The sequence below is a fragment of the Hemiscyllium ocellatum genome, chromosome 21 (assembly GCF_020745735.1).
Source record: "Hemiscyllium ocellatum isolate sHemOce1 chromosome 21, sHemOce1.pat.X.cur, whole genome shotgun sequence".
In the NCBI taxonomy this organism is placed as follows: domain Eukaryota; kingdom Metazoa; phylum Chordata; class Chondrichthyes; order Orectolobiformes; family Hemiscylliidae; genus Hemiscyllium; species Hemiscyllium ocellatum.
Window position 1 is genome coordinate 41028648 of NC_083421.1, and position 24112 is coordinate 41052759.

General features: G+C 39.8%; 1 protein-coding gene across 2 annotated transcripts; it reads right to left on the reverse strand.

Moving 5' to 3' along the window:
* Window positions 1-891: 891 nt before the first annotated feature.
* Window positions 892-22993, reverse strand: pdcl (phosducin-like). 2 transcript variants are annotated; one of them, XM_060841374.1, is made up of 5 exons: window positions 22908-22993; window positions 17454-17521; window positions 6603-6800; window positions 3269-3450; window positions 892-2842 (listed from the first exon to the last, which is right to left on the reverse strand). In XM_060841374.1, the coding sequence occupies exons 3-5, from the start codon at window positions 6763-6765 to the stop codon at window positions 2294-2296; spliced, it is 894 nt and encodes a 297-aa protein (XP_060697357.1). In that variant the 5' UTR covers window positions 6766-6800; window positions 17454-17521; window positions 22908-22993; the 3' UTR covers window positions 892-2293. The 2 variants fall into 2 exon arrangements, with proteins under 2 accessions (XP_060697357.1, XP_060697356.1); XM_060841373.1 differs by lacking the exon at window positions 17454-17521.
* Between the last annotated feature and the right edge of the window lie 1119 nt (window positions 22994-24112).

Here is a 24112-nt window from a genome sequence, read left to right on the forward strand (position 1 = left end):
AAACGAACCATCACCACAAATTGGAGGAACACCACCTCATCTTCCACCTGGGCAACCTACAGATGGAGAACTTAACACGGAGTTCTCCAATTTCAAAACCTCCCGCCCCAAGCCTTGGCTCCCTTCCCAGCCCACTGCCAGCAACCGATTCATTCTTCCCATTGACCAACCAGGTCGCACTCTGTACCTGTCTTCACCTATCCCCTGCCCCCACCACCCTCTTTACCTGCAGCTCCCCCTACACCCACCCCCCGTCCTGAAGTGTTACACTTGTTGACTTCTCCACCTCCTGATGCTGCCTGGATCACTGTGTTCTTCCAGTCTGCTGCCCGTCTATTTTGGATTCCAGCATCTGCAGTTTTTATAGCTTTAACTAATTCTTTTATCTTTAACTAGATTCTTAATTGGAATATCACAGATGTGGCTCTTACCTAAATAGCAATTATAAATCTTAAGATTCTAGCTTAAGCTCATGTATTAACTGCTTTTCACATATGGACCAATCGAACAAAAAGTAATCCATCTCTAGAGTGCTCAAAAAACTCTAGAGATTAGGACCCTTTCTGGGCTGACAGTGTTTAGTGATGGTTAGTTTAAGAACTATCAAGCATCACTTCTCAATCTGAAGCTAGACAAGATATTCAAAGAGCCAATGGAATTGCAGCCCCATGAAGTTAGCTGTGCTCAAAATACAAAAAAAAGAAAAAAATGGCTAAGAATTAACATCACTACTTTTCAGATCAATGGACAGGACATTTAATAAAACAAGCCAATGAAGTTGACCAAATAAAAAAGGATCGAAAACCACATTTAAGAGTTAACCATATTAAGTATTATAAATTATACTAAATTAACAAGCAAACAAATTATCTGATATCACTTTTTTTTTATTAGATTAGCAGACAATGGAAAGAGCACATTGATTTTCCTTTGTAGATGGAACTACTAAAAACAGTACACAAGAAGCAGTATTACAAAAGTTGCAGCAATGTTAAAACAATACACAATAACTACCATCATTTTGACATTTTAAATTGATCAATGTACAGTGACATGTTCACAAGGCAAATGCTAAGCACAAAAATGAGAATCCTTCAACATTGCCTATAAAATCTGGTAGTTAGGACAAGAATGAAGCACCTTAACACTCCAACACTACATTTATTGTAATTTTGATGCTTTCTTAAAACTTCATGCAAATAATGACAGTTAACATGAACAATCATGCTTCACAGCATAACTAATAGAAATAAATTAAGATGCATCTATTTTTGCATTAAATACAAATTTGTATTAAATATAATGAAGAGAATGCTTGCAGTTTTTCAATTTTAGGAAGGATATAAGCTACTGGTTTCTATACGCAGTTCACAAAGTAAAGAAATCATTACAAATTAGAGCATTGCAAGAAAGCCTTCGGAAACATTAGTGCAAAGAAAACAAGGAGATAGAAATAAAAACCAAAGTAAAAAGGAAATCATGTTATCCCCTCAGTTGTTCAGGGCTGGCCTTTAGAATTAGAATTACAGGTGACGGACAGGAATCTGGATCTACCAAATAGCTATCCAAAAACGTGTTCGAAAAAGTGGCTGCAGATGCAACATTCTGGTACAAATCACAAAGAACTAAAAGTCTGAAGAATTAGATGGAAAGAAGATTTTATAATTAGAAAGATTACCAGAAAAATGAAATTTGGAGAAACATTTAGAATATAAAGGAAATTATATACAGTGCTACAGTATACCTACCGCAGGTATTTAGTTATCCAAAAACTAAGCATGCAGTCAGATCTTCATTATTTGCAATCATTAGTACAAATCTAACTGTATGTTTAGCATAGCTTCATCAAATGCATAGCTTGACTTAAGAATTTTGTTGCGAGGAACATTTCCAACTACGTTTTGGAACCACTCCGAAGTAAATATTTTCTACAATAAACATATTGGAATGATTCAAGTTGTTCTGCTATCAGTAACATTTTTAATGTCAGTGGGAGCAGGGGCTGCTGTTTTAACAAAAGTTAAATTATGAAGTATACGGCTAGAGGACCATATGTTAAAGGCAAAAAATAATCTAAACAAAATTTGCTGGCCTGATTAACGTATATTTGCCAAGAATGAACTAATGTAAAAGATTAAAAACATGCCATACCATGACTTGCTAGATCCCATAATAAATTAGGTACTGGCTGTTCATTTTTCTAAAACTGTAACTTATTTTGAATTTGCTTTCGAACTATGCCTCAATGCTGACCGTGCTGAACTTATTAAATCATAAGGAAGATACCATGATGTTAGTCAACGTCCAGATCACTATCATCACTACGAGACACTGAAGCACTCTGAATGGACGTGGGTGACACCACATCTTTTTCTGGCAGTACACCATACTCACGCAAAAATGCCTCCAAATCCACTGCAAAAAAGTCATATCCAAGTTGGTCAGTGATGCGCACAAAGTTGCCAATCAAATCTCCACATTTGTAGACTAGCAAAGCAGGTAAAGCATTACCAGTGAATCGTGCACTGGCTCCAATTACAGAACTGCGGACTTTGCAGAATTTCACAACTGGATATTCTGCAGCCAGACAGAGCAAACACCCGTTCATAGCTTCACATCCAGGATGGTCATCTTCATAGATATGCACCATGATGAGAGTATTCTTTTCCTCTTTGTCAATTGTGTCCAGGAAAGCCTGAGAGCTCTCCAGTTCATAGATCTCTTCAAAACGTTTGCCACTGTACAGATGTTCCCTCATCTCCTCCATTCGTTGCTTCCTGTACTGCTCCAAGAACGCCTCATCATCCTTTTCATGCAGCATGTTACACTCTTTCATTGTCATCTATACAAAAAAATAAAGTTTAGTTTTGAATATAGGATCTTGCACTGCCAAGTGATTGCAATATATAGTTCTTTCTAATTTCAGTTACTATAACTGCTTCCAACAATGCTAGTACTGACATTCAGAATTAATAACTTACAATGTATAGACAAGCAAGTTTGAAACCAACAGAAAGATGCTGAGAAGCATCTTGTGATTGGATGCATTTTACTTTTCTCAAGTTAAAAGTAAAATTAAAGATAATTATTTGTGGCAAAGCCTGTTTTAATCAGATTTCCCACACAGCGATATTTTGCAATTAGTATTTTGTTTTGCCAGAATTTGTACACATTCGCCTTTCTGAATTTTCATCCAATTCTGTTTGATACAATGGTATTTCTGTAGCCTTGATTCCTTGTTGACAAGTTACACATCACAAATATTAACCTTTCCATTCATCTTCTCTTGGAGCATTTGCTGCTTCTGCTGGTCTTTCTCCTCATCTAGATGAGACCTACAACTCATCGAGAGTTTCTTGATGAGTCTTCGCATCTCCCGACGCTGCTCGACACGCTGTTCTGTTTCAAGCTGTTTGAAACGGCGCCAGTCGTTTATTACTCCTTTAGGTCCTGCACAAAGAGCAACCAACACAATCCAACTTGCAGATTCGTATTTGCAGATACATTCCATTTTGTTCAAAAAAAAACTAACAATCTGTAGGCAGTCAGTCCATGCGACATTTTATAAATTCCTACTTTGGAAATTTAGGTTCTAGTCTGACTCAAGGTTGGGATACAGATAGACTCTAATCTCACAACATTAATACATTATTTGAGCTGAAATGTTACCTTTTTAAATACTGATAAAACCTTAAGTTATCTTGGGACTGTGACTCGAAAGAAGGTCGGGGGTTTACATATTAATCAGTCAAAACCTGCAACCCAATCTAAACGATTAAAGACTTAATGGCAATCTAAGTTTGTTCAAGACATCAGTTGTATGACACTGAGTTTTTACTATAAATTCTGCGCCCAATGATCCTGCCCCACTACCTTCCTGATGAAGGAGCAGTGCTCTGAAAGCTTCTACTTCCACATAAACCTGTTGGACTAGAACCTGGCGTTGTGTGATTTTTAACTTCAAGTTTAACACCTAGCTGATGTCCATTACAAATTCACACAGAGGGTGGTACATGTATGGAATGAGCCGCCACAGAAAGTGCAACATTTAAAAGGCATTTGGATGGGTATATGAATAGGAAGGGTTTGGAGGGATATGGGCCTGTGCTGGCAGGTGGGACTAGTTGGGTTGGGATATCTGGTTGGTATGGAAGGGTTGGACCAAAGGTTCTGTTTCCATGCTGTATGACTCTATGACTATAACTGAGCTGCTCACTTTATTAATTTGTAAACATATTCTTTTTTTTCCAAAATAAACAGCCTAATGCACTTCATTGAAAAATAATGAATAACAGTGGTATCCAATAATCTCATTTCTTGTTTGAGTATAGATTTGAGGTGTACAGCCACACTCAAAACGGAGATCTGCATCTTAAAACATGCTACATTGAATCAAAACACATATACAATGGTTTTATGAATGTAAAATTTGATTTGTGGAAATATGTTTATGTTGGTACACTGCATTTATTAAATTTCAAATCAACAATAAATGATCAGTGCTGCAAAGGTATGACCACTAAACAGACACTTTTTAACAGTACCATGAAACCTAGGAAGATATTCACAATAAAACTTGTGGATCACTTTCTCAACAGAGGCCATGATTTGGAGAAGCCAATGTTGGACTGGAGTGGACAAGGTTAAAAATCACACAACACCAGGTTATAGTCCCCAACAGGTTTGTTTGGAAGCACTTGGTTTCGGAGGTACTGCTTTAGTCACACTGAATGCAGTTCAATTCCACCTGAATGTCACTCCATTTAACAAAGATTTTTTTTAGATTAGATTCCCTACAGTCTGGAAACAGGCGCTTCAGCCCAACAAGTCAACACTGACACTTCGAAGAGTAACCCACCCAGACCCATTCCTCAACCCTACAATTCCCCCTGACTAATGCACCTAACACTATGGGCAATTTAGCATGGCCAATTCACCTGGCCTGCACATCTTTGGACTGGGAAAACCCAGGCAGACACAGGGACAATGTGCAAACTTCACTGAGACAGTTGCCTGAGGCTGGAAACATACCTGGGTCCCTGGCATTGTGAGGCAGCAGTGCTAACCACTGAGCCACCGTACCACCCTGAGGCCAGCTTATAGAGAACGTTAATTCTCCAAATTAGCCCTACACTTTCTGCAAAGTGATCAGCAACCAATGCAAAGCAAATCATTCAAAGATTTGTAACATGAAAATCAACACAGAGACAATAATACTGATTGAAGGAATGGAAGGAAAAAACATGAATAAAACAGCAGAGTAAAACTGAGAATGCTCGAGGGGTTTGGTAATTGCTGGTTGAATGCGCGCAGTCAGGTTCCTGCCCCTCACCTTCAGTCAGTAGCAAAAGCCAGGAATGATGTTCTGTTTATGCTACCTATGTCATGCTGTCATTCTTCGTTTTCAATTTTTATCTCCAAGGCTCCAGACACCACCCCCTCATCTACAACTGATTGCTAAACAATATTATTTCCGGGTATGGATCCTGCTTCCCTTGCAAATTGATAACATCTGTTTCCCTACAAACTCTACACATCTCTCAATGCCTCTCTGCTGTCAAGATTACTTCTTCAGCATCTGTCCTCGGAAGTTCTCCCAATTAAATGATTAGCAAGACCAAATCGGTCATCCAACACAAATCCAAGTCCTGGACAGAGAAGGATCTCACCATCTGTAACATTGTCTTCCGTTCAATCATCAGTTCACTGTATTGACTCCAAGCCTTTCCTGGTCTACAATGATATAATTTTGTTTACCTTCCACCAAATACAGACCTTCTGTTACTGAAACCCTCAATTAGATTTGAAATATCTGGTTTAATTATTTGTATGCGTTTCTCCCACTTTTCACTATCACTAAATTTCCAATCATCCAACACTCCACTGCCTACATCCATACCAGATCCTCTTCGATTGGCGTTTCTGCCTTTTCTAACCTGCATGAGATCACAGTCTCAACTTTTCCATTTCAATCTCTCTAGATGTTAACCTTCTCCTTTCTATAACCTGAGCCAGTACTACAACTATACTCCCAAGCCATCCCGTGTCCCACAACTTGGGAATTTTTCTTTGCATCAATCTCTTCTGCCTTCCTTCCACACACTAGTGTTACATTTTCAGCCTTCTAAGGCCAACGCTTGAAATGCCTCCATAACTCTTTCTTCCAACTCTTTGGCCAGCTTTATACCTTTGCCTTGAGGAATTGTATGTTTGACATACTACATTGTTATTGCATTACTCAGGAATATGATGGGGAGAAAACTCCAAGCTAAATTCAGCAATACAACACTTAGGGCCAAACAGAATAAAACAAATCAAATTAGGTTGGCAGACAGGAGGTGAAAGATTTCCTCTCCGAGTGCAAAATCATACATTTATTAAATGCACAATGAGTGAAGAGAGGAAACCTTAGCCTATTATTATTTTAAGTAATTACTGAAGAAATGCCAATGACTAAATACTTTAAAAATAATCAGAGTATCATCCTTTTGAAGTTTAATTTCGCTCCAAGGAAAAAAAAACATTTGATAGATTTGAAAATGGGTCCTCAACTTACTATTCTTAAATATTTTGATTTTCCAGTGAAATGCCTCCTTCCATACCTGTGTTGATAGCACTGCGCTCTCGGACCTCTGCACCCACAGAAATCCCAGGATTCTTGATGGTTTTTTGGTTAGTGTCATCACGATCGCTGTCTTCATCCTCACTGCTACTATAATAGTACTGGAGCTTCTCTCCCAGGATTTTATCATCCAAAGTAGTCATTGCAACCCGTGATTTGAACCAAAGTCAAAAACTAACTAGAAGAGAAGAGCAGAAATGAGACCATTACTTAGATAAAAGTCTGCTTAAAATAAAACACTTTTCTAACGCCTTCTAGATAGGTCAATAGCTTGTTTCAACATTAAAACAACATTTAATAATCTGAATTCTTGCAATATTGTACTACACTTGTATTCATATCAATCTCAGTTTACTAAATGCAACAGTTCAACTTTGTCAAGTTAGAAAGTGGTTGGTGTTAGCAGCAACTTTTTACATTAGAAATTAACAGAATAATATTTTCACGTGGAAAGTGAGAGTTTCTGTGTTCATTACTTTGAAGTACTGCATAAAGTAATTTACTGCATTCAGTTGAATCCTCCAAAGAAAATATCGAAAATTACTATTCAATTTTGGTGATTTCTATTAGCGAAAAACTTAAACAATGACATTTTTGTTCATTTTCCATATTTCAGATTTGTCTTAGGAGTATTACTGCAGTATAACTGAAAGTTATTTTGAAACCAAGTTTATACATCTACTTTTGAAATATCACTGTAAAAGCTCAGTTATGAATCAAAATAATTTCAGAAGTGTTTTTTCAACCCTAGTTGAAAATCTAGTCGCTGAATTTTCCAAGAGCTCAAAGTACTAAAAATATATTTGGTTGTTTCTTCACTGTCACTGGGTCAAAATTTCCAGCATCTGAAAGGGAGTTCCCAGACAGCAGAACTATCCCGTGAGGAGAGAGGACTTCAACTGTGCGTGTGCATGCGTTCTCATTGGAATGCATAAAATTCTAAAAGTACTGGACAGACTGGATACAGAAGAGGATATTTTCCCTTGTTGACAGGGGAAATCTAGAACTAGGGGAAACTTTGTAAGGGAAAAGGGTAGACTATTTCGAACAGAGATGAGGGAAACTTCTTGTACTCAAAGGACAGTGAACCTGTGGAATTCTCTGCCAAAGGTGACTGTGGGAGCCAAGACATCAAATATATTCAAGTAACAGTTCTTTTTTTATTCTAAAAGCAACGGGTATGGAGAGAAAACAGGAATACTGCATTAAGATAGAGGATCAGCCATGATCAAAATCGAATGGCAATTGGCAGAGCAGGCTCAAAACGCTGAATAGCCTACTCTTGCTCTTATTTTTATGAATCTATAAGAATGTAAAGAAAAAATAATGATACAGAATGCATTTGCTATCTCCATGGTATCAAGTTTAATTTCCTGCTTTTTTTTAAAAGATTAGATTAGATTCCCTATAGTGTGGAAACAGGCCCTTCGACCCAACCAGTCCACACCGACCCTCCGAAGAGTAATCCAACCAGACCCACTTCCCTCTGACTAATGCACCTAACACTATGGGCAATTTTTTAGCGTGGCCAATTCACCTTACCTGCACATCTTTTGGACTGTGGGAGGAAACCAGAGCACCCGGAGGAAACCCACGCAGACAAAGGGAGAATGTGCAAACTCCACACAGACAGTTGCCCAAGGCTGGAATTGAACCTTGGACCCTGGTGCTGTGAGGCAGCAGTGCTAACCACTGAGCCACCGTGCCACCCTGCTCTTCTTGTAGAAATGCAAATACTTTTTAAATGTGATGAGAATCTAACCCACCATACTGCAAACTCAACCACAGACAGGATAAGGAGCAGGTCCCGAGTCCAATACAACATAAATGGGGATTGAATCACATGCAGTTGGCAAGAATATCGTCACCACCAGCTACCTAGCTATTCAGCCGACCAGGAGTCCGGAGTTTCTGTGGGAATGAAACTTTTATCTTCCTTGAATATTTATGGCAGATACCAATTTCTTGCCATTACACAGGTGACTAGAAATCACCAGTCTCAAAGCCTATCATTGGCACGGACTGGAAGGAGTCGAGAGCGTGGTGCTGGAAAAGCACAACAGGTCAGGCAGTATCCGAGGAGCAGGAGAATCGATGTTCCAGGCACAAGTCCGTCATCAGAAGGAGAAATTCATCAAGGTAGGCATCCTTGGAAGAGGCTTTGCAGTAGGGTTGAAATCAACTAAGAGAAAGTGAGGACCGCAGATACTCCCTTATTCCTAATGAAGGGCTTATGCTCGAAACATTGAGTCTCCTGCTCCTCGGATGTTGCCTGACCTGCTGTGCTTTTCCAGCACCACACTCTTGATACTGATCTCCAGCATCTGTGGTCCTCACTTTCTCCTTACAAACTGGAAGGACTTACAAGTTGATGTCTTTGGAGTGAGACTTGAATCCAGAGTTCTTGAGGCTCAAAGGCAGGGATGCTACCCCTGTGTCACAAGACCTTCTTTTGCTCCAGGTGCTTTGTATTCTCTGAAAGAAAATGTACCTTCATTTCTATTCCACCAATTACTTTAAATCTGTTCCTTGACTCCTGGTAATAAGGTTGCCCTTATTTAGGTTCCTTATAAATTTTATGCACCTCAGTTAACTCACCCCTTACACTCTGTTCCAGTAAAAACAAATACAGCTGATCCAATTTTTCTTCATAGCTAAAATCTTCTGATCCTGGCAAAATCCTTGTAAAAATGGTGGTATAGCACACGGATGTGTACAGCTAAACAACAGTCAAACCAACATCTGTTCTTCAGCAAGCACACAAGTGATTGCTATAGATTGCAAGTGGGTAACTATACAGCGGCCAGGCATTTAAGGGGCGTGGTTTTATGAAGCTGTGATGATCAGAAGACTTATTATACAATCAAATTTTGTATTTGCTTGTTATGCTTCTGAAACAGTCTCAAAGGAAGTGACAAACCTACCTACCAAAAACACTGAGCTAAAGCTATATAATAACAGCAATTAAAATTCCATCAAGTTGTGGACTTATTTCCCTATCGTGCTCCCATATGAAAAACAGATCTTATCAAAACACAAAAATTGACATCACCTGACTAATGCCAGTCCAGGCCATTCCTTTCTCTTTGTCACAAAATAGTTTAAAATTAAAGCATTATCCATCCAACAAGCAGGTCACCTCAAAATCCTTGACGCAACACTACACAAATCAAAATGCAAACTGCAGGCAGGATTCCTACACTTGTTGTTCACACAATATGCAGTGGGCCTACTTAAGTGAGCTGCCACAGGGGAAAAAAAAAAGCTTCTCCTCAGCTCTACTGGTTTCTTTCAACACAATTTGTTTGGGATCAGAATACCCTGCACAAAGAAAGACCAGTGGAGATTTTCCCCAACAATTACACAATGTTTAGCACCATTTGAAAGTCTTCAAACTGAAGCAGTTGTGTCCAAATGCAACAAAATTTAGACAATATCCAGGCTTGGGTTGAAAAGTAACATTCACACCACACAAATGCCAGGCTATGAGCATTACCAATAGGAGACCATCTAACCACCACCCCTTGACATTCAATGCTATTGCCAACACTGAATCCCCCACTATCAACATCCTGGGAGTTATCATTGATCAGAAACTCAGCTGGACTCACCACATAAATGCAGGTCAGAGGCTAAGAATACTGTGATGAGTAACTCCCTTCCTGACTCCCCAAAGCCTGTCCATAAAAGGCACAAGTCAGGAGTGTAATGGAATACCCCCCACCTGCCTCAATGAATGCAGCTCAAACACTCACGAAGCTTGGCACCACCCAGGACAAAGCAGCCTGCTTGACTGACATTGTGTCCCCTCCCTCCACCACCAAATGCTCAATTGCAGTGTGTACTATCAGCAAGATGCACTGCAGAAATTCAAAGATCATCAGACAGCACCTTTCAAACCCACAACCACTTCCATCTGGAAGGACAAGGGCCAGTAGAAATATGGGAACGTCTGCATCTTCAAGCCACTCACCATCTTGACTTGGAAATATAATCACCATTCCTTCACTGTCACTGGGTCAAAATCCTGGAATTTCCTCTCTAATGGCATTGTGGGTCAACCCACAGCAGGTGGACTGCAGCGGTTCAAGAAGCAGCTCACCACCACTTCTCAAATTCAACTAGGGACAGGCAATAAATGCTGGGCAGACAGTGATGCCCATATCCCATGAAATGAATGGAAACAAAAAAAAATTGCATACATCTTACCTTCAACCCCAAAAATTGATTTTTTCATGTTTCTTTGAACGAGTGCAATGATCCTCTCATGATAAGACAATTCTGCTCACTAAACCACTGTACCCATCAGATGAATAGACCCATTGCAAATTTCTAATAATTGCAGGATTTTGTAGGGCTTCATGGAAACTCTATAGAAATTAAGCTTCCCTCTGGGTAAAATTCATTAATAGGCATGATCTAAATAGGTTTTGAACATATATTGTGTCAATTTTAAAAAGTCTTTTTCAGTCATTTAAAACAAGATTACACACTGAAAGTGATTGAAAATGCTTTTTCAAAACCATTTTGAGATCCATTTCTAAGTTGATCTTCACTTCACCACGTTACCCCTCTTAAATATCAAATAACATTTTATTGAAAACAGAAGAATTGATTTGTTTTAAGTGGAAGACGAGAGGTTGGCTAATGTGGTGCCACTATTTAAGAAAAGTGGTAAGGAAAAGCCAGAGAATGACAGACCAGTGAGCCTGACATTAGTGGTGGAGACAGATTTACATGTACTTGGAAAGGCAAGGACTGATTAGGGATAGTCAACCAAACTTTGTGTGGGAAATATGTCTCACTAACTTGACTGGGTTTTTTGAAGAAGTAACAAAGAGGATTGATGAGGGCAGAGCATTGGATGTGATCTAAATGAACTTCAGTAAGGTGTCCAACAAGTTTCCTCATGGTAGACTGGCTAGCAAGGTTAGATCACATGGAATACACGGGGAACTGGTCAGTTGGATACAGAACTGGCCTGTGCCACAAAAATTGGTGCTGGGTCCACTTCTTTTCATAACTTATATATATGATTTGGATGTGAACATTGGTAGTTTGGTTGGTAAGATTGCAGATGACACCAAAAGTGGAGGTGTAGTGGGCAAAGAAGATTACCTCAGAGTGCAACAGAACCTTGATCAAATGGGCCAAAAGTGGCAGATGGAGTTTAACTTAGATAGATGTGGGGTGCTACATTTTGGAAAGGCAAATCAGGGCAGGGCTTATATTTTATAGGAAGCTGCTAAACAGAGACATTTTGGAGTACAGGTTAATAGATTCTTGAAAATGTAGTTGCAGGTAGATAGGATAGTGAAGGTGACATTTTGGAATGCTTATCTTAATTGGACAATGTGTTGAGTATAGGAATTGGGAGGTCTCGCTGCAGCTGTACAAGACATTGGTTAGCCCACGTTTGGAGTATTGCATGCAACCCTGGTCTCCCTGCTGTAGGAAGGATCTTGTGAAATTTCAAAGGGTTCAGAAAAGCTTTATAATGATATTGCCAGGGCTGGAAGGTTCATGCTATAGGGCGAGACTGAATAGGGTGGCAAATTTTTCTCTGGAGTGAAAGCTGAGAGGTAACATATAGAGGTTCATAAAATCATGAGGAACATGGATAGGATGAATAGTCCAAGACTAGAGGGCATAGATTTAAAAGTGAGGGGAGATTTAAAAAGGGACCAGTGGGGCAAACTTTTCACGCAGAGGGTGGTGGTTGAATGGAAGGAGCTGCCAGAGGAAGTGGAGGAGGCTGGTGCAATTACAACATTTAAAAAGGCATCTAGATGGATATATGAAAAGAGAGTGTTAAGAGAGATATGGGGCAAATGTAGGCAAATGGAACTAGATTTATTTAGGATGTATGGTCAGCATGGATAAGTTGGACCGAAGGGTCTGTTTCCATGCTGTTTACCTCTATAACTCTACAAATGTCAAACTGTGTTGCTTCACAGTAGATTTTACATTTCACAGTATGCAAATAAGCTTTGAAACAAATTCATGAAAGAAAACAGATGCAAATCTGCATGCAAATTAGATAAACCGCTCCCATAGGTTAGCAGAGTAACCATTTCTGTGCTAAGTATGATCAGCAACTGTTCGTCTTCCCAATCCCCAAGAAACAGTCACACATATGGAAAAGACATCTGATTTTAGGTTCATATTTTCGCAATGTAAGCCACACAACAATTTTCAGAGAAACAGTGATACAACACTTGGGTGAGAATAAATGGTGCAGCATCATGGGATCTGTTACGAGATGCAAACAAGGTTTTATCCCTTCGACCAGCTGACACTTATGTTTTTGTTTTGGGCACCGACAGATCTGAATCTGGACCACTTTGGATTGTAATGATCTATACCGCATCTTTTTTTGAATTGACCTCAAAACTATTTTAGAAATGTTCTTTGGCCCGGGTCATCTATTACATGTGCAGAGCTCATTAGTACAGAGTGAAGAGCTGCCATAGCTCTTCTACAATAGAAGTGTCACTGGTGGTTTCAGACACTCAAAATGTTGTTAAAAACTGAATGTTTAAACTGAATAAAGATTCATAAATCCTTTATCTAGGATTACAAATTCACAGTTTTGGAGCAAAAATTCATAAAATGAAATCCCATGTTAAAAGCCTTCCCACTCTTTCCCAATTGTAGATTTATGGGAGTGTTCCTTTTCTTTCGGAAGAAGAAAAATCAGATCTATGCTTAAAAACCTCCATTTTATCTTATAAAGAACCAAACTGCATAGATTTGGTTTTCTTCATATTTGGATCTACACTCTTCCACGTATGGATTAACAGGATTTGAACTGTTAGCACATCTCAATATTAATTTGCGAGATGGACCCATTTATAATCCAAATTTTGTGATCTTGGTACTCTAATCAAAAGCCAGCTTTTTCTAGAGCTAACATGTACCTTTTTTTTCCTCTCTCCTCCATGCTGAAAAAAAAACACACTTTCAATGTGTATATCATATTGACAGAAGCCCAACAGCCCCACTGTTGGCAAACATCTATAGAACCTCTGAATTATGAAACAATTATTTCATGTACTTACGATGTTTTCCCCAATGTGGTGGATTAGCATGGGCAGCCTCCATCAAGGTTATAAGCATAAGAATCCAGAATAGAAATGTAGTATTGACTTTAAAACAGATACTGAATTGGACCTCTATCAGCCTTAGCTCAGTATGTTTGCAACAGTGTCAGAAAGTTTAAATTCACACCAGAGACTTGAGCACACTTCAGCAAGTACCACCACATTGCCAGACTCATATTTTAACATGGAATATTTGAAGATATTTTTGTAGTATGTAATGAAAAAGCAAAGAGTTCTTTAATTGGCCTAGCTAACATTATCCTTTCAGTGAGCTTGTCACTGATTTCACTGTTGTCAGTAGGTCTTTGCCATGCAACAAACTTATTACATTTCCTACCAACTATCCTTTCAAAGTAGTTAATTGCTTGCCAAAAAGCAAGCTGAAAGATTTTTTTTAGAATCGTGAGAAAGTCCAAGAAAAATGGAGTCAAGAAGAATCCTTTCTGTAGCTGTAGTATAGTTCACAATATTGCACATCCCTTAAATGCCTGCTGAGGTGAGGGGATTCCCAGTCTCTAATGCTGACTTTGAGGCAAACCAATGGTAAAACAAGTATTATATCCATCTAGGCACTTGGAATGGGAGTGAAAGTATTTTGAATTTTGTTCCAATCTTTTCTGCACTTGCACTTCTAAGTGATGACTTTTTTCCCCAAATTGAGCACAGTTATTAACAAAGGTGTTAACTCAGACTGTTGCTCTGTCAGCAGCAGACAGATCTGCAAATTGGCCACTTTCCAGGATATTAAATCGGCAAAACAGATGAAAAAATGTGACTGAAAATTACAAGTATTAGAATATAAAGCTATCGCTAGTAGAAAAGTGATTGAAATGTATCCAGTCCTATTCCAACTGAATAATTACCAGTTTTAAAAGACAGAACTCAAACTATACAGATACTATAATTTTGTTTTAAAAGCATCACAGCTTAATCTACTATCAAACAGAAGGAATAATATGATACAACCACAAAATGAACATACATGAACACTGCAATCCTTCCAAACACAATCATTTACAGATCTCTTTCCCAGGATGGAATACAGCAAGTGTGGCAAATTTCAAACCAATTTGTACCTAGCAATGTAATATAAACAGTGTAACACTAGTTAAAAAGTAACCTTCACATAACAAGTCTGCAAACAGCAAACATTTTAAAATTATTTTTTGTTTAGTATCTGGTCAAAAAAACAATAAAAGTCATTGCATACCTGTCCTCAATTGACACCACACATAACGTGGTAGCTCAGTGAAATCAGAAGCAAAGCAAATATGAATGTGATAAAACTGTCACAAAACAACTTGGTTAGGAGTCAACTGAACAATCACTTGAGACATTAGCTAATCACTTTTTAAAAAAATCTATAGCACTCTAATTGGAATACCAATGACAAAAACATGACTGTTCACATCCTATAAATAAAAGGTTTCCAGCTTTGTTTTGATGGAAAATATTTAAATACAGATGCAGGCACACCTGTAACAAATGCAGTTGATTGATCCGTGAATAATGTGATGCAAGTCAATGGGCTAGAACGTAATTTCAAGCAACAAATGCTTAAACACAGCCGCAAACAAATGTTTGCTTTTTAAAGAAAAACATTTCCTTTGCACAAAACACCTGCAAATTTTTGTTGGGACAATTAAGTGAACAATGTAAAAAGATAATAGAATAAATCCGATACAAACCAGTGTTAATGTTCTGGTCCCAAAAGGCATACAAAGTTCAAATAAAAAACCTCTAATGCTATGCAAGTTGGCAGGAGGCAAATGTGAACAATAGTTTCATTAATCTTACTAACCATCCTTAGAGTAATCAATTCCACATCTAAAAATGTGCACAGCAGAAACCCCTGTTCTGCACACAATTAACTTCAGCGATGTGGAAATATGGACAGAATCATCTTGCACCCTTCTTTATTGACCTACTGTATATCAATGCAGCCAGAAAAGTCAAGAAGGACACTGAAAAGAAAGAAACTTGAATTTAATCATTCTTCCAGCACTGCCAGCAGGTTCATCTCTTTCTACCAAAAAGGTATTTGGCCTGTAAGCAGGCCTGTGAAATGTACAAAGTATACGAATGCAGGATGAAACAACCAATGGATTTGTTTTGGAATACATTGAGATTTGCACCAACTTTTAAACAAAAACGGAGTTAAATTGAAGTTGTAAGCAAACACTGGCGATTTTACCATTAATCGGACAATGTTACATTTTGGCTGAAGTATTCCTGTCAGCGCACTGATTATCCTATGGATTTGTCATGAATAAGTTAGTGCCCAAGTTGAGGGTGGGGAAATCCAGCTCTTCAGACAAATGGCTTGTAACTGTGAAGTCACCAAATAACAATAAACAGCACTGGAAACTATAAGGTAGCAGTGACAAGGAAAGTCACTAGGCATGGAGGAAAATGTGAATTACACATTTTATCTTAAAATTATAATGAAAGATTACAAACATTAAATTCCTGCTTTATACTAAATTTTCAACAGTGGCATTAACAAGTTCATTTTGAAGATCTACATTAGGAATCAGAGTAGAATCATATGCACGCTCATTTTCTGACTGCAATTTGGAGCAGTCTGGTCTCCTTTCCCACTGTCCCTGAAACGTTTTCTTTAAATCCCATAAGGGCATTTGCACAACTCAACAAAAAAAAAGCAGGAACTGTGAACATATTCAAAATAATAATCATACTTCCAAAATGCATCAGCATGAAATGCATTTGGATAGAGATTATAGTTTAATTTGGCAGGATAATCATTAGATTGTGGATAAATATTAAACCATATCCTTTGACAGCTGGGCAAGATAAAAAAACAAAATGGCAGAGGACTTCAGTAACTGAATGACCTCTTTTGGAATTGTGAAAATTCAAAACAATAAAAACAATGGCACAACATAACCAACTAAAAAATCCAATGAGACAACAGGATTGCTTCTGTTCTCAGATGAACTCCTGCTCTTCATACTCAAACTGAGAGAGAGAATGATGGGAATAAGTATAAATATATAGAAATGGTGCATTTAGGTATTCCTAATAAACCTGTTCAGCTGTATTAAGACACACATCTTGTGTAGGTGGATTTGAAAGAGGACTGACTGGGTCAAAGGTAGGGACACTACCATTGACAATTAGCAGGGTTTTAGTGTGGGACAACTTGTCCAATTTTGGTTTGAATGTAAACTATAACCCATGACCATTGGTGATGCACATCCAAGAGTGCCTGGGAAAGTAAGTTTTTAAAATTAAAACACTCCCTTCCTCTCAGCTCACAATTACAATCCCTAGCTTGTATCATTTCAATAAGAACAAATACAGTTGCAAATATACATCCTAGAAAAGAATGTGTAAAAGGTTAAGTACTAAAAATGCTTCATTGCAGAATATAACAGGAACATGCTTTAAAAAAAACACAATCTCTCTGGGAGTGTTGTCGAGGGTGTGGAACACTCTCTGGGTTTGGATGATATTCATCCAAATCCCATGTGTCTTGCAATCTTGTGACATGTTGAATGTTATTCTCAATGTAATCAAGAAAAAAAAGCTTAATGATTTACTTGTTTATTTCAAAGACACGTACTGCTACTTTAACTACATTACAGTCAGAAAGGTCTTGAACTCCTTTCCACCTTTCACCATCTCAGTGTTTTTAATGAACATTCAATAAATTTATAAAACGTAAAACTTGCCGCCCTAGAGAAGGAAAATCTAAAGTTCTATACCTTTTTTGTGATCCAAATTTTTAAAAAGGATGAGGATTGTTCGAAGATCTAGTTTTCATACAATTAACCTGAAAAAAATCAATATGGAAACATTTCCCGTTTTGCCCTTGGCAATCTAAAGCCTGTCAATTCAATTTCTGAGAACTAACAACATAAGAGGACTTTAGGTTTACAGTTAGAAGAAATTTCACATTCACTAATCAACAAAGCAGGTTTCCCTGGAGATTAACACTTCATACTAATGCCATTTATAGTGCAATGCCCTTTATAATAGATTTAATGGAATAAATCAAACCATTCGATTATAAGCGAAACACAAAAAGAAAGCAGCAAAGTTAAAGCAGGTTATGAGGATGTCAAATGGAATATTAGCCTTCACTTCAAATAAAATGGAGTATAAAATGGGGAGGTTTTACTAAAACTGCACATACCAGACAATCCACACCTTGGAATTCTGAGAACAGTCTGATTCCCCTTATTGAAAGGGAAAACAAACTGGCAACAGAGACAGTTCAGAAAAGGTTGTTCCTGTGTATGGAGGAATTTTCTTATGAAGAGAGGTTGAGTAGGTTGGACTTGCATTCACTGGAATTTTGATGAAAAAGAGACCTTATTGAAACATAAGAATCTTAGGTGGCTTGACAGGAGAGATGTGAACAGATTGTTTCCCGTTGTGGGAGAGTCTAGACCAGAAAGCATAATCTCAGAAAAAGGGGTCACACATTTAAGACCAAGACGAGAAAGTTTTTTTTACTCTCCGAGTACTGAATCTGTGGAATTCTAACATTGAGGCTGGGTCATTAAGTATCTGCAAGACTGAGATACATGGATTTCTAACCATAAAGGGAATTAAGGGTTGTGTGGATAAGGCAGGAAAGTGCGTTGAGGATTATCAGATCAGCCATGATCTCACTGAATGGCAGGGTTAACTCAACCGAGCGAATGCCTATTTCTGCTCCGACATCTTGTGGTTTTACAATCGAGGCAAGTCACCATGCTTGCCACTTGCAGCTAGCTTGACACCAGTACCTACTTTGTCAGCACTGAGTTTGGGAAAACAAGTTTTGTTGTTAAATTATTTGAATTAAAACATCATAAACTACAGAAAAGTGGAAGTTTAGTCTAAAAAGATCAGATTCTATAAATTAAACAGCTCAGAATGATAGAGGTTGTCACAGTCCAACTGCAATATTCTGCACATGCTGAGTTATGTAAATGTTTATTTCAAGCATTTCTAGCATGCCATTCAATGCATTCAGTTACCAAAGGACTGGTTTTTGGTGATGCCAACAGAAGTCACAGCTTACTGTTTAGGGGTGGCACAGTAGCGCAATGGTTAGCACTGCTGCCTCACAGCACCAGGGCCCCAGGTTCGATTCCAGCATCAGGTGACTGTGTGGAGTTTGCACGTTCTCCCCGTGTCAGTGTGAGTTTCCTCCGGGTACTCCAGTTTCCTCTCAAATTCCAAAGATGTGCAGATTAGGTGAATTGCGCATAGTGTTAAGTGCATTACTCAGAGGGAAATGGGTCTGGGTGGGTTACTCTTCGGAGGGTTAGTGTGGACTCGTTGGGCTGAAGGGCCTGCTTCCACACTGAAGGGAATCTATTCTAATCTAATCTAGTATCAAAGAAGGGCACCTAAGCTAGAATCATGGTGACAAACATGATCCTCAAAGATTTCACTATAAGTTGAATATGGTAATTCCCCTTTCGGGGCAGCACGGTGGCTCAGTGGTTAGCACTGCTGCCTCACAACACCAGGTTCCTGGGTTCGATTCCCACTTGTCTGTGTGGGTTTCCTCCCACAGTCCAAAGATGTGCAGGTCAGGTGAATTGGCCAGGCTAAATCATCCATAATGTTATGTGCATTAGTCAGGGGTGAATGTAGGGGAATGGGTCTGGGTGGGTTGCTCTTTGGAGGGGCGGTGTGGACTTGTTGGGCCAAAGGGCCTGTTTCCACACTCTGGAGAACCTAATCATTCCCACCACTGCAAAAGGTGTCCCAATAAATGAGCAGATTATGAAAATTTAACATTCAAAATATTGTTTTGCTATAATAGAGTACAAGATTACATGAGGAGAAAGTGAGGACTGCAGATGCTGGAGATCAGAGCTGAAAATGCGTTGCTGGAAATGCGCAGCAGGTCAGGCAGCATCCAAGGAGCAGGAGACCTGGCTCATGCCTGAAATGTCGACTCTCCTGCTCCTTGGATGCTGCCTGACCTGCTGCGCTTTTCCAGCAACACATTTTCAGCCCAAGTCCCTCTAAACCCTTTTTATTCATATACTCTCCTAGCACCTTTTAAATGTTGGAATTGTATCAAGCTACACCACTTCCTCCGGCGGCTCATTCCATACACGCACCTCCTTTTGTGTAAAAAAGGCTGCCCCTTAGATCCCTTTTAAATCTTTCACCTCTCATCCTAAACCTATGCCCTCTAGTCTGACTCCCACAACCCAGGGAAAATATCTTGTCTATTTATCGTATCCACGCCCCTCATGATTGCATAAACCTCTATAAGGTCACCCCTCAGCCTCCGACGCTCCAGGGAAAACAGCCGCAGCCTATTCTCCCTGTACATCAAATCCTCCAATCCTGGCAACATCCTTGTAAGTCTTTTTTGAACCCTTTCAAGTTTCATAACATCCTTCTAATAGGAAGGAGACCAGAATTGCACATAACATTCCAAAAGTGGCCTAACCAATGTCCTGTACAGCTGCAACATGACCTCCCAACTCCTGTACTCAATGGTCTGACCAATAAAGGAAAGCGTAGTTAAAACTCCACTTTCAAGGAGCTATGAACCTGCACTCCAAGGCCTCGTTGTTCTGCAACACTCCCCAGGACCTTACCACTAAATGTATAAATCCTACTCTGATTTGCTTTTCCAAAATACAGCACCTCACATTTATCTAAATTAAACTCCATCTGCCACTCCTTGGTCCATTGGCACATTTGATCAAGATCCTGTTGTACTCTGTGGTAACTTCTTCGCTGTCCACTACACCTCAAATTTTGTTGTCATTAGACAATAGGTGCAGGAGTAGGCCATTCTGCCATTCGAGCCAGCACCATCATTCATTATGATCATGGCTGATCATCCTCAATCAGTATCCTGTTCCTGCCTTATCCCCATAACCCTTGATTCCACTATCCTCAAGAGCTCTATCCAATCCTTTCTTGAAAGTATCCAGAGACTTGGGCTCCACAGCCTTCTGGGGCAGAGCATTCCATATACCCACCACTCTCTGGGTGAAGAAGTTTCTCCTTAACTCTGTTCTAAGTGGCCTATCCATTATTTTTAAACTGTGTCTTCTGGTTCGGGACTCATCCATCAGCGGAAACATGCTTCCAGCCTCCAGAGTGTCCAATCCTTTAATAATCTTATACTGTATCTTAATCACACCCGATTCACTTATATAAATGAAGAAAAGCAGTGGACCCAGCACCGACCCTTGTGGCACTCCATTGATCACAGGCCTCCAGTCTGTAAAGGAACATTTCACCACCACCTTTGAGCCAGTTCTGTATACAAATGGCTAGTTCTGCCTGTATTCGATGAGATCCAACCTTGCTAATCATTCTACCATGAGGATTCTTGTCAAATGCCTTAATAAAGTCCATATAGATCACATCCACCCATCTGCCCTCATCAATCTTCTTTGTTACTTCCTCAAAGAAACTCAATGATGATACAAATATCTCAGCAAGGGGGCCCAGCAATCACTTCCAAGCTTCCTGCAGAGTTCTAGGGTATACCTGATCAAATGATGGGTTGATGATGTTTCAGAAAATTCAGATAATTGCTTTGACTTATTTGGATAGCTGTAAATATGTCCTGGAGTTGTGAATAGTATCAACTCTGAGCTGATTAGATTAGATTACTTACAGTGTGGAAACAGGCCCTTCGGCCCAACAAGTCCATACCGACCCGCCGAAGCGCAACCCACCCATACCCCTACATTTACCCCTGACCTAACACTACGGGCAAATTTAGCATGGCCAATTCACCTGACCCGCACATCTTTGGACTGTGGGAGGAAACCGGAGCACCCGGAGGAAACCCACGCAGACACGAGGAGAACGTGCAAACTCCACACAGTCAGTCGCCTGAGTCGGGAATTGAACCTGGGTCTCAGGCGCTGTGAGGCAGCAGTGCTAACCACTGTGCCACCGTGCCGCTATTATATCCCTTACTATTTCTCTCTGCACCTTTATACTTTCTTTTTATCATTTGGCTACACAATATTGGCTATCACTAGGGATCTAATTTAAAATCACATAAAAGTTAAATATTTTTCACTAGTCATGAATTGCACAGTTAACAGATGTTGTTCTCCTCAGACCAACGAATATTGAAAGGATACTTGATAGTAGTTCAAAAGGTTATACCTAATTTAGGCAAGGTATTGAGAAAAGTTCCACAATGTTGCTATAAACCAAGAGACCACTGACTCAAGACTTGATTCAGAAATACAGGAGAATAGGGAGGCAGCTTGACAATAAGTGAAGATGGGTGATGCCAGAACTTGAGGATTGTTTTGGGAAGAAAAACATTTTTCCCCCCACATCAAATAAATACTGTCTCCACAAAATGGTAGAAGCAACATCAACAACTCCAGAAGGAAATTATGTTGGGGCAAAAGGGAATAAACTTAAAAGGCAAAAATGCTGGAAAAACTCAGCAGGTCTGGCAGCATCTGTAAGGAGAGAAAAGAGCTGACGTTTAGAGTCTAACTGACCCTTCTTTGACAAAGGGTCAGTTAGACTAAACTTCAGCTCTTTTCTCTCCTTACAGATGCTGCCAGACCTGCTGAGCTTTTCCAGCATTTTCTCTTTTGGTTTCAGATTCCAGCATCTACAGTAATTTGCTTTTAAACTTAAAAGGCTATGGAGTGAGAGAGGAACCAGGCAGATTTTACTCTCATACAGAGTCAGCATGCATTAGATGGGCCCAATGTCCTCCTTTCATGGCTATAGGACTCCACAGTTGTATTTTTTAAGCAAGTCAATAACTTTACTTCGCGTCAAAAGTGACTCAGTGATCATTTCACATGAGGAATGTCCAGATGCTCTGAATTCACACATAAAACAAAACAAAGCCAAGCTTCTGGCAACTGCACTGCGTGCTAATAGATGTCCCTCCTCATTATCGGCTCTGCTTCATCCTCCGACAGTAATAAGCGCGGGGGAGGATGAACACGGGCTCTCGGGGGGAGGTGTGGAAAGAAAACAAGTTGAAACACAAGCTGTTTCCGCACGTCCCCTTGGAGCGATGAACAAACATCCCAGAGCCTGCGGGGACTCAGCCGCCACCGCTCCAGGACCAGGCCCGCGAGGAAGAACAGCCCAGCCCACGAAACAAAAAAAGGCAGCAGCGGTTTAATTCAGAGAATAATAAACGATCTCCCCCTCGACAAGGGGGACCGAGGCAATCCCCACTATCCCGTTACCTGCCGTGCGTGCCTCCCTCCACCTAGGCCCCGTTTTAACCGCCGCCTCCTACCAGTACCAGCGCCCGCTCCGTAACACCCGCCCATTGATTGTGACATCGCCTGACTGACAGCCCGCACCGGCCAATCACCGAACGATGGTGGCCTGCCCACCGCTCATCACGTGGAGAGGGCGGGGCAATTGTGTGTTTCCCTTGACGACAGGGGGCGGGGCCATCTTTGGCGCCCAAGAGATCCCGGAACGGAATTGACCCCCACGTGAATGTTAATTATCAGAGATGTGAAGAAACTCCATGAGTGTTAAAAAAAAAGATTTGTCTTTAAAATTAAAGACACTCCTCAATAAAGTGTGTAATCGTACGTTAAAAACATTTCAATTTGAAAAATACACAAATGCAATACAATCAACTTGTTTCTGTGTATGTTCCACTCTTAAATATCCGAATGTTACTGTAATATTCAGTATTTACAACATAAATTTCACATCTGGCTGTTTCAATGACCTTCCGTTATTATGTTTAGAAATAGGGAGTGATTTTAGCTGATGATTGCATAAAATTCACTGTTGTTCACTATTCCTCAGAACCTGAAATAGTACATGTCCATGTGCAGCAAGACCTAGGTAGAATTCAGTCTTTTTGGCTGATGAGTGACAAGTAACGTATGCACCACATAAACTGGCAGCAAATATCCATCTCAAACTCTCTTCATGGAGATGCAGTGGCAGCAGGATGTACCATCTCCAAGATGTACTACAATATAGGAAGGATATTGTCAAGCTGGAGAGGATTCACAAGAGATTTGCCAGGATGTTGTCAGGTATGGGTGGATTGAGTTATTAAAAAACGGTTGAATAGGCTGGTATATTTGGATCATAGAAGGTTGAGAGGCAACCTGATAGATCACTGAATCTCTACAGTGTAGATACAGGCCCTTCGACAAACAAGTCCACACCGACCCTCCGAAGAGTAACCCACCCAGACCCATTCTCTGAGCCTATTGCTCCACATTTACCCCTGATTAATGCACCTAACCTACACAACCCTGAACACTACGGACAATTTAACATAGCCAATCCACCTAAACTGCACATCTTTGGATTGTGGGAGGAAACTGGAGCACCTGGAGGAAATCCATGCAGACACGGGGAAAATGTGCAAACTCCACATAGACAGTCGCCCGAGGCTGGAATTAAACCCAGGTTC

Coding starts and splice junctions, on each gene's coding strand:
- pdcl (XM_060841373.1), bottom strand. CDS start 6,765: ATGACTACTTTGGATGATAAAATCCTGGGAGAGAAGCTCCAGTACTAT. Junction 3,451..6,602: donor GCGCAGTGCTATCAACACAG/GTATGGAAGGAG, acceptor CTCTTTGTGCAG/GACCTAAAGGAGTAATAAAC. Junction 2,843..3,268: donor AAGAGAAGATGAATGGAAAG/GTTAATATTTGT, acceptor TTTTTTGTATAG/ATGACAATGAAAGAGTGTAA.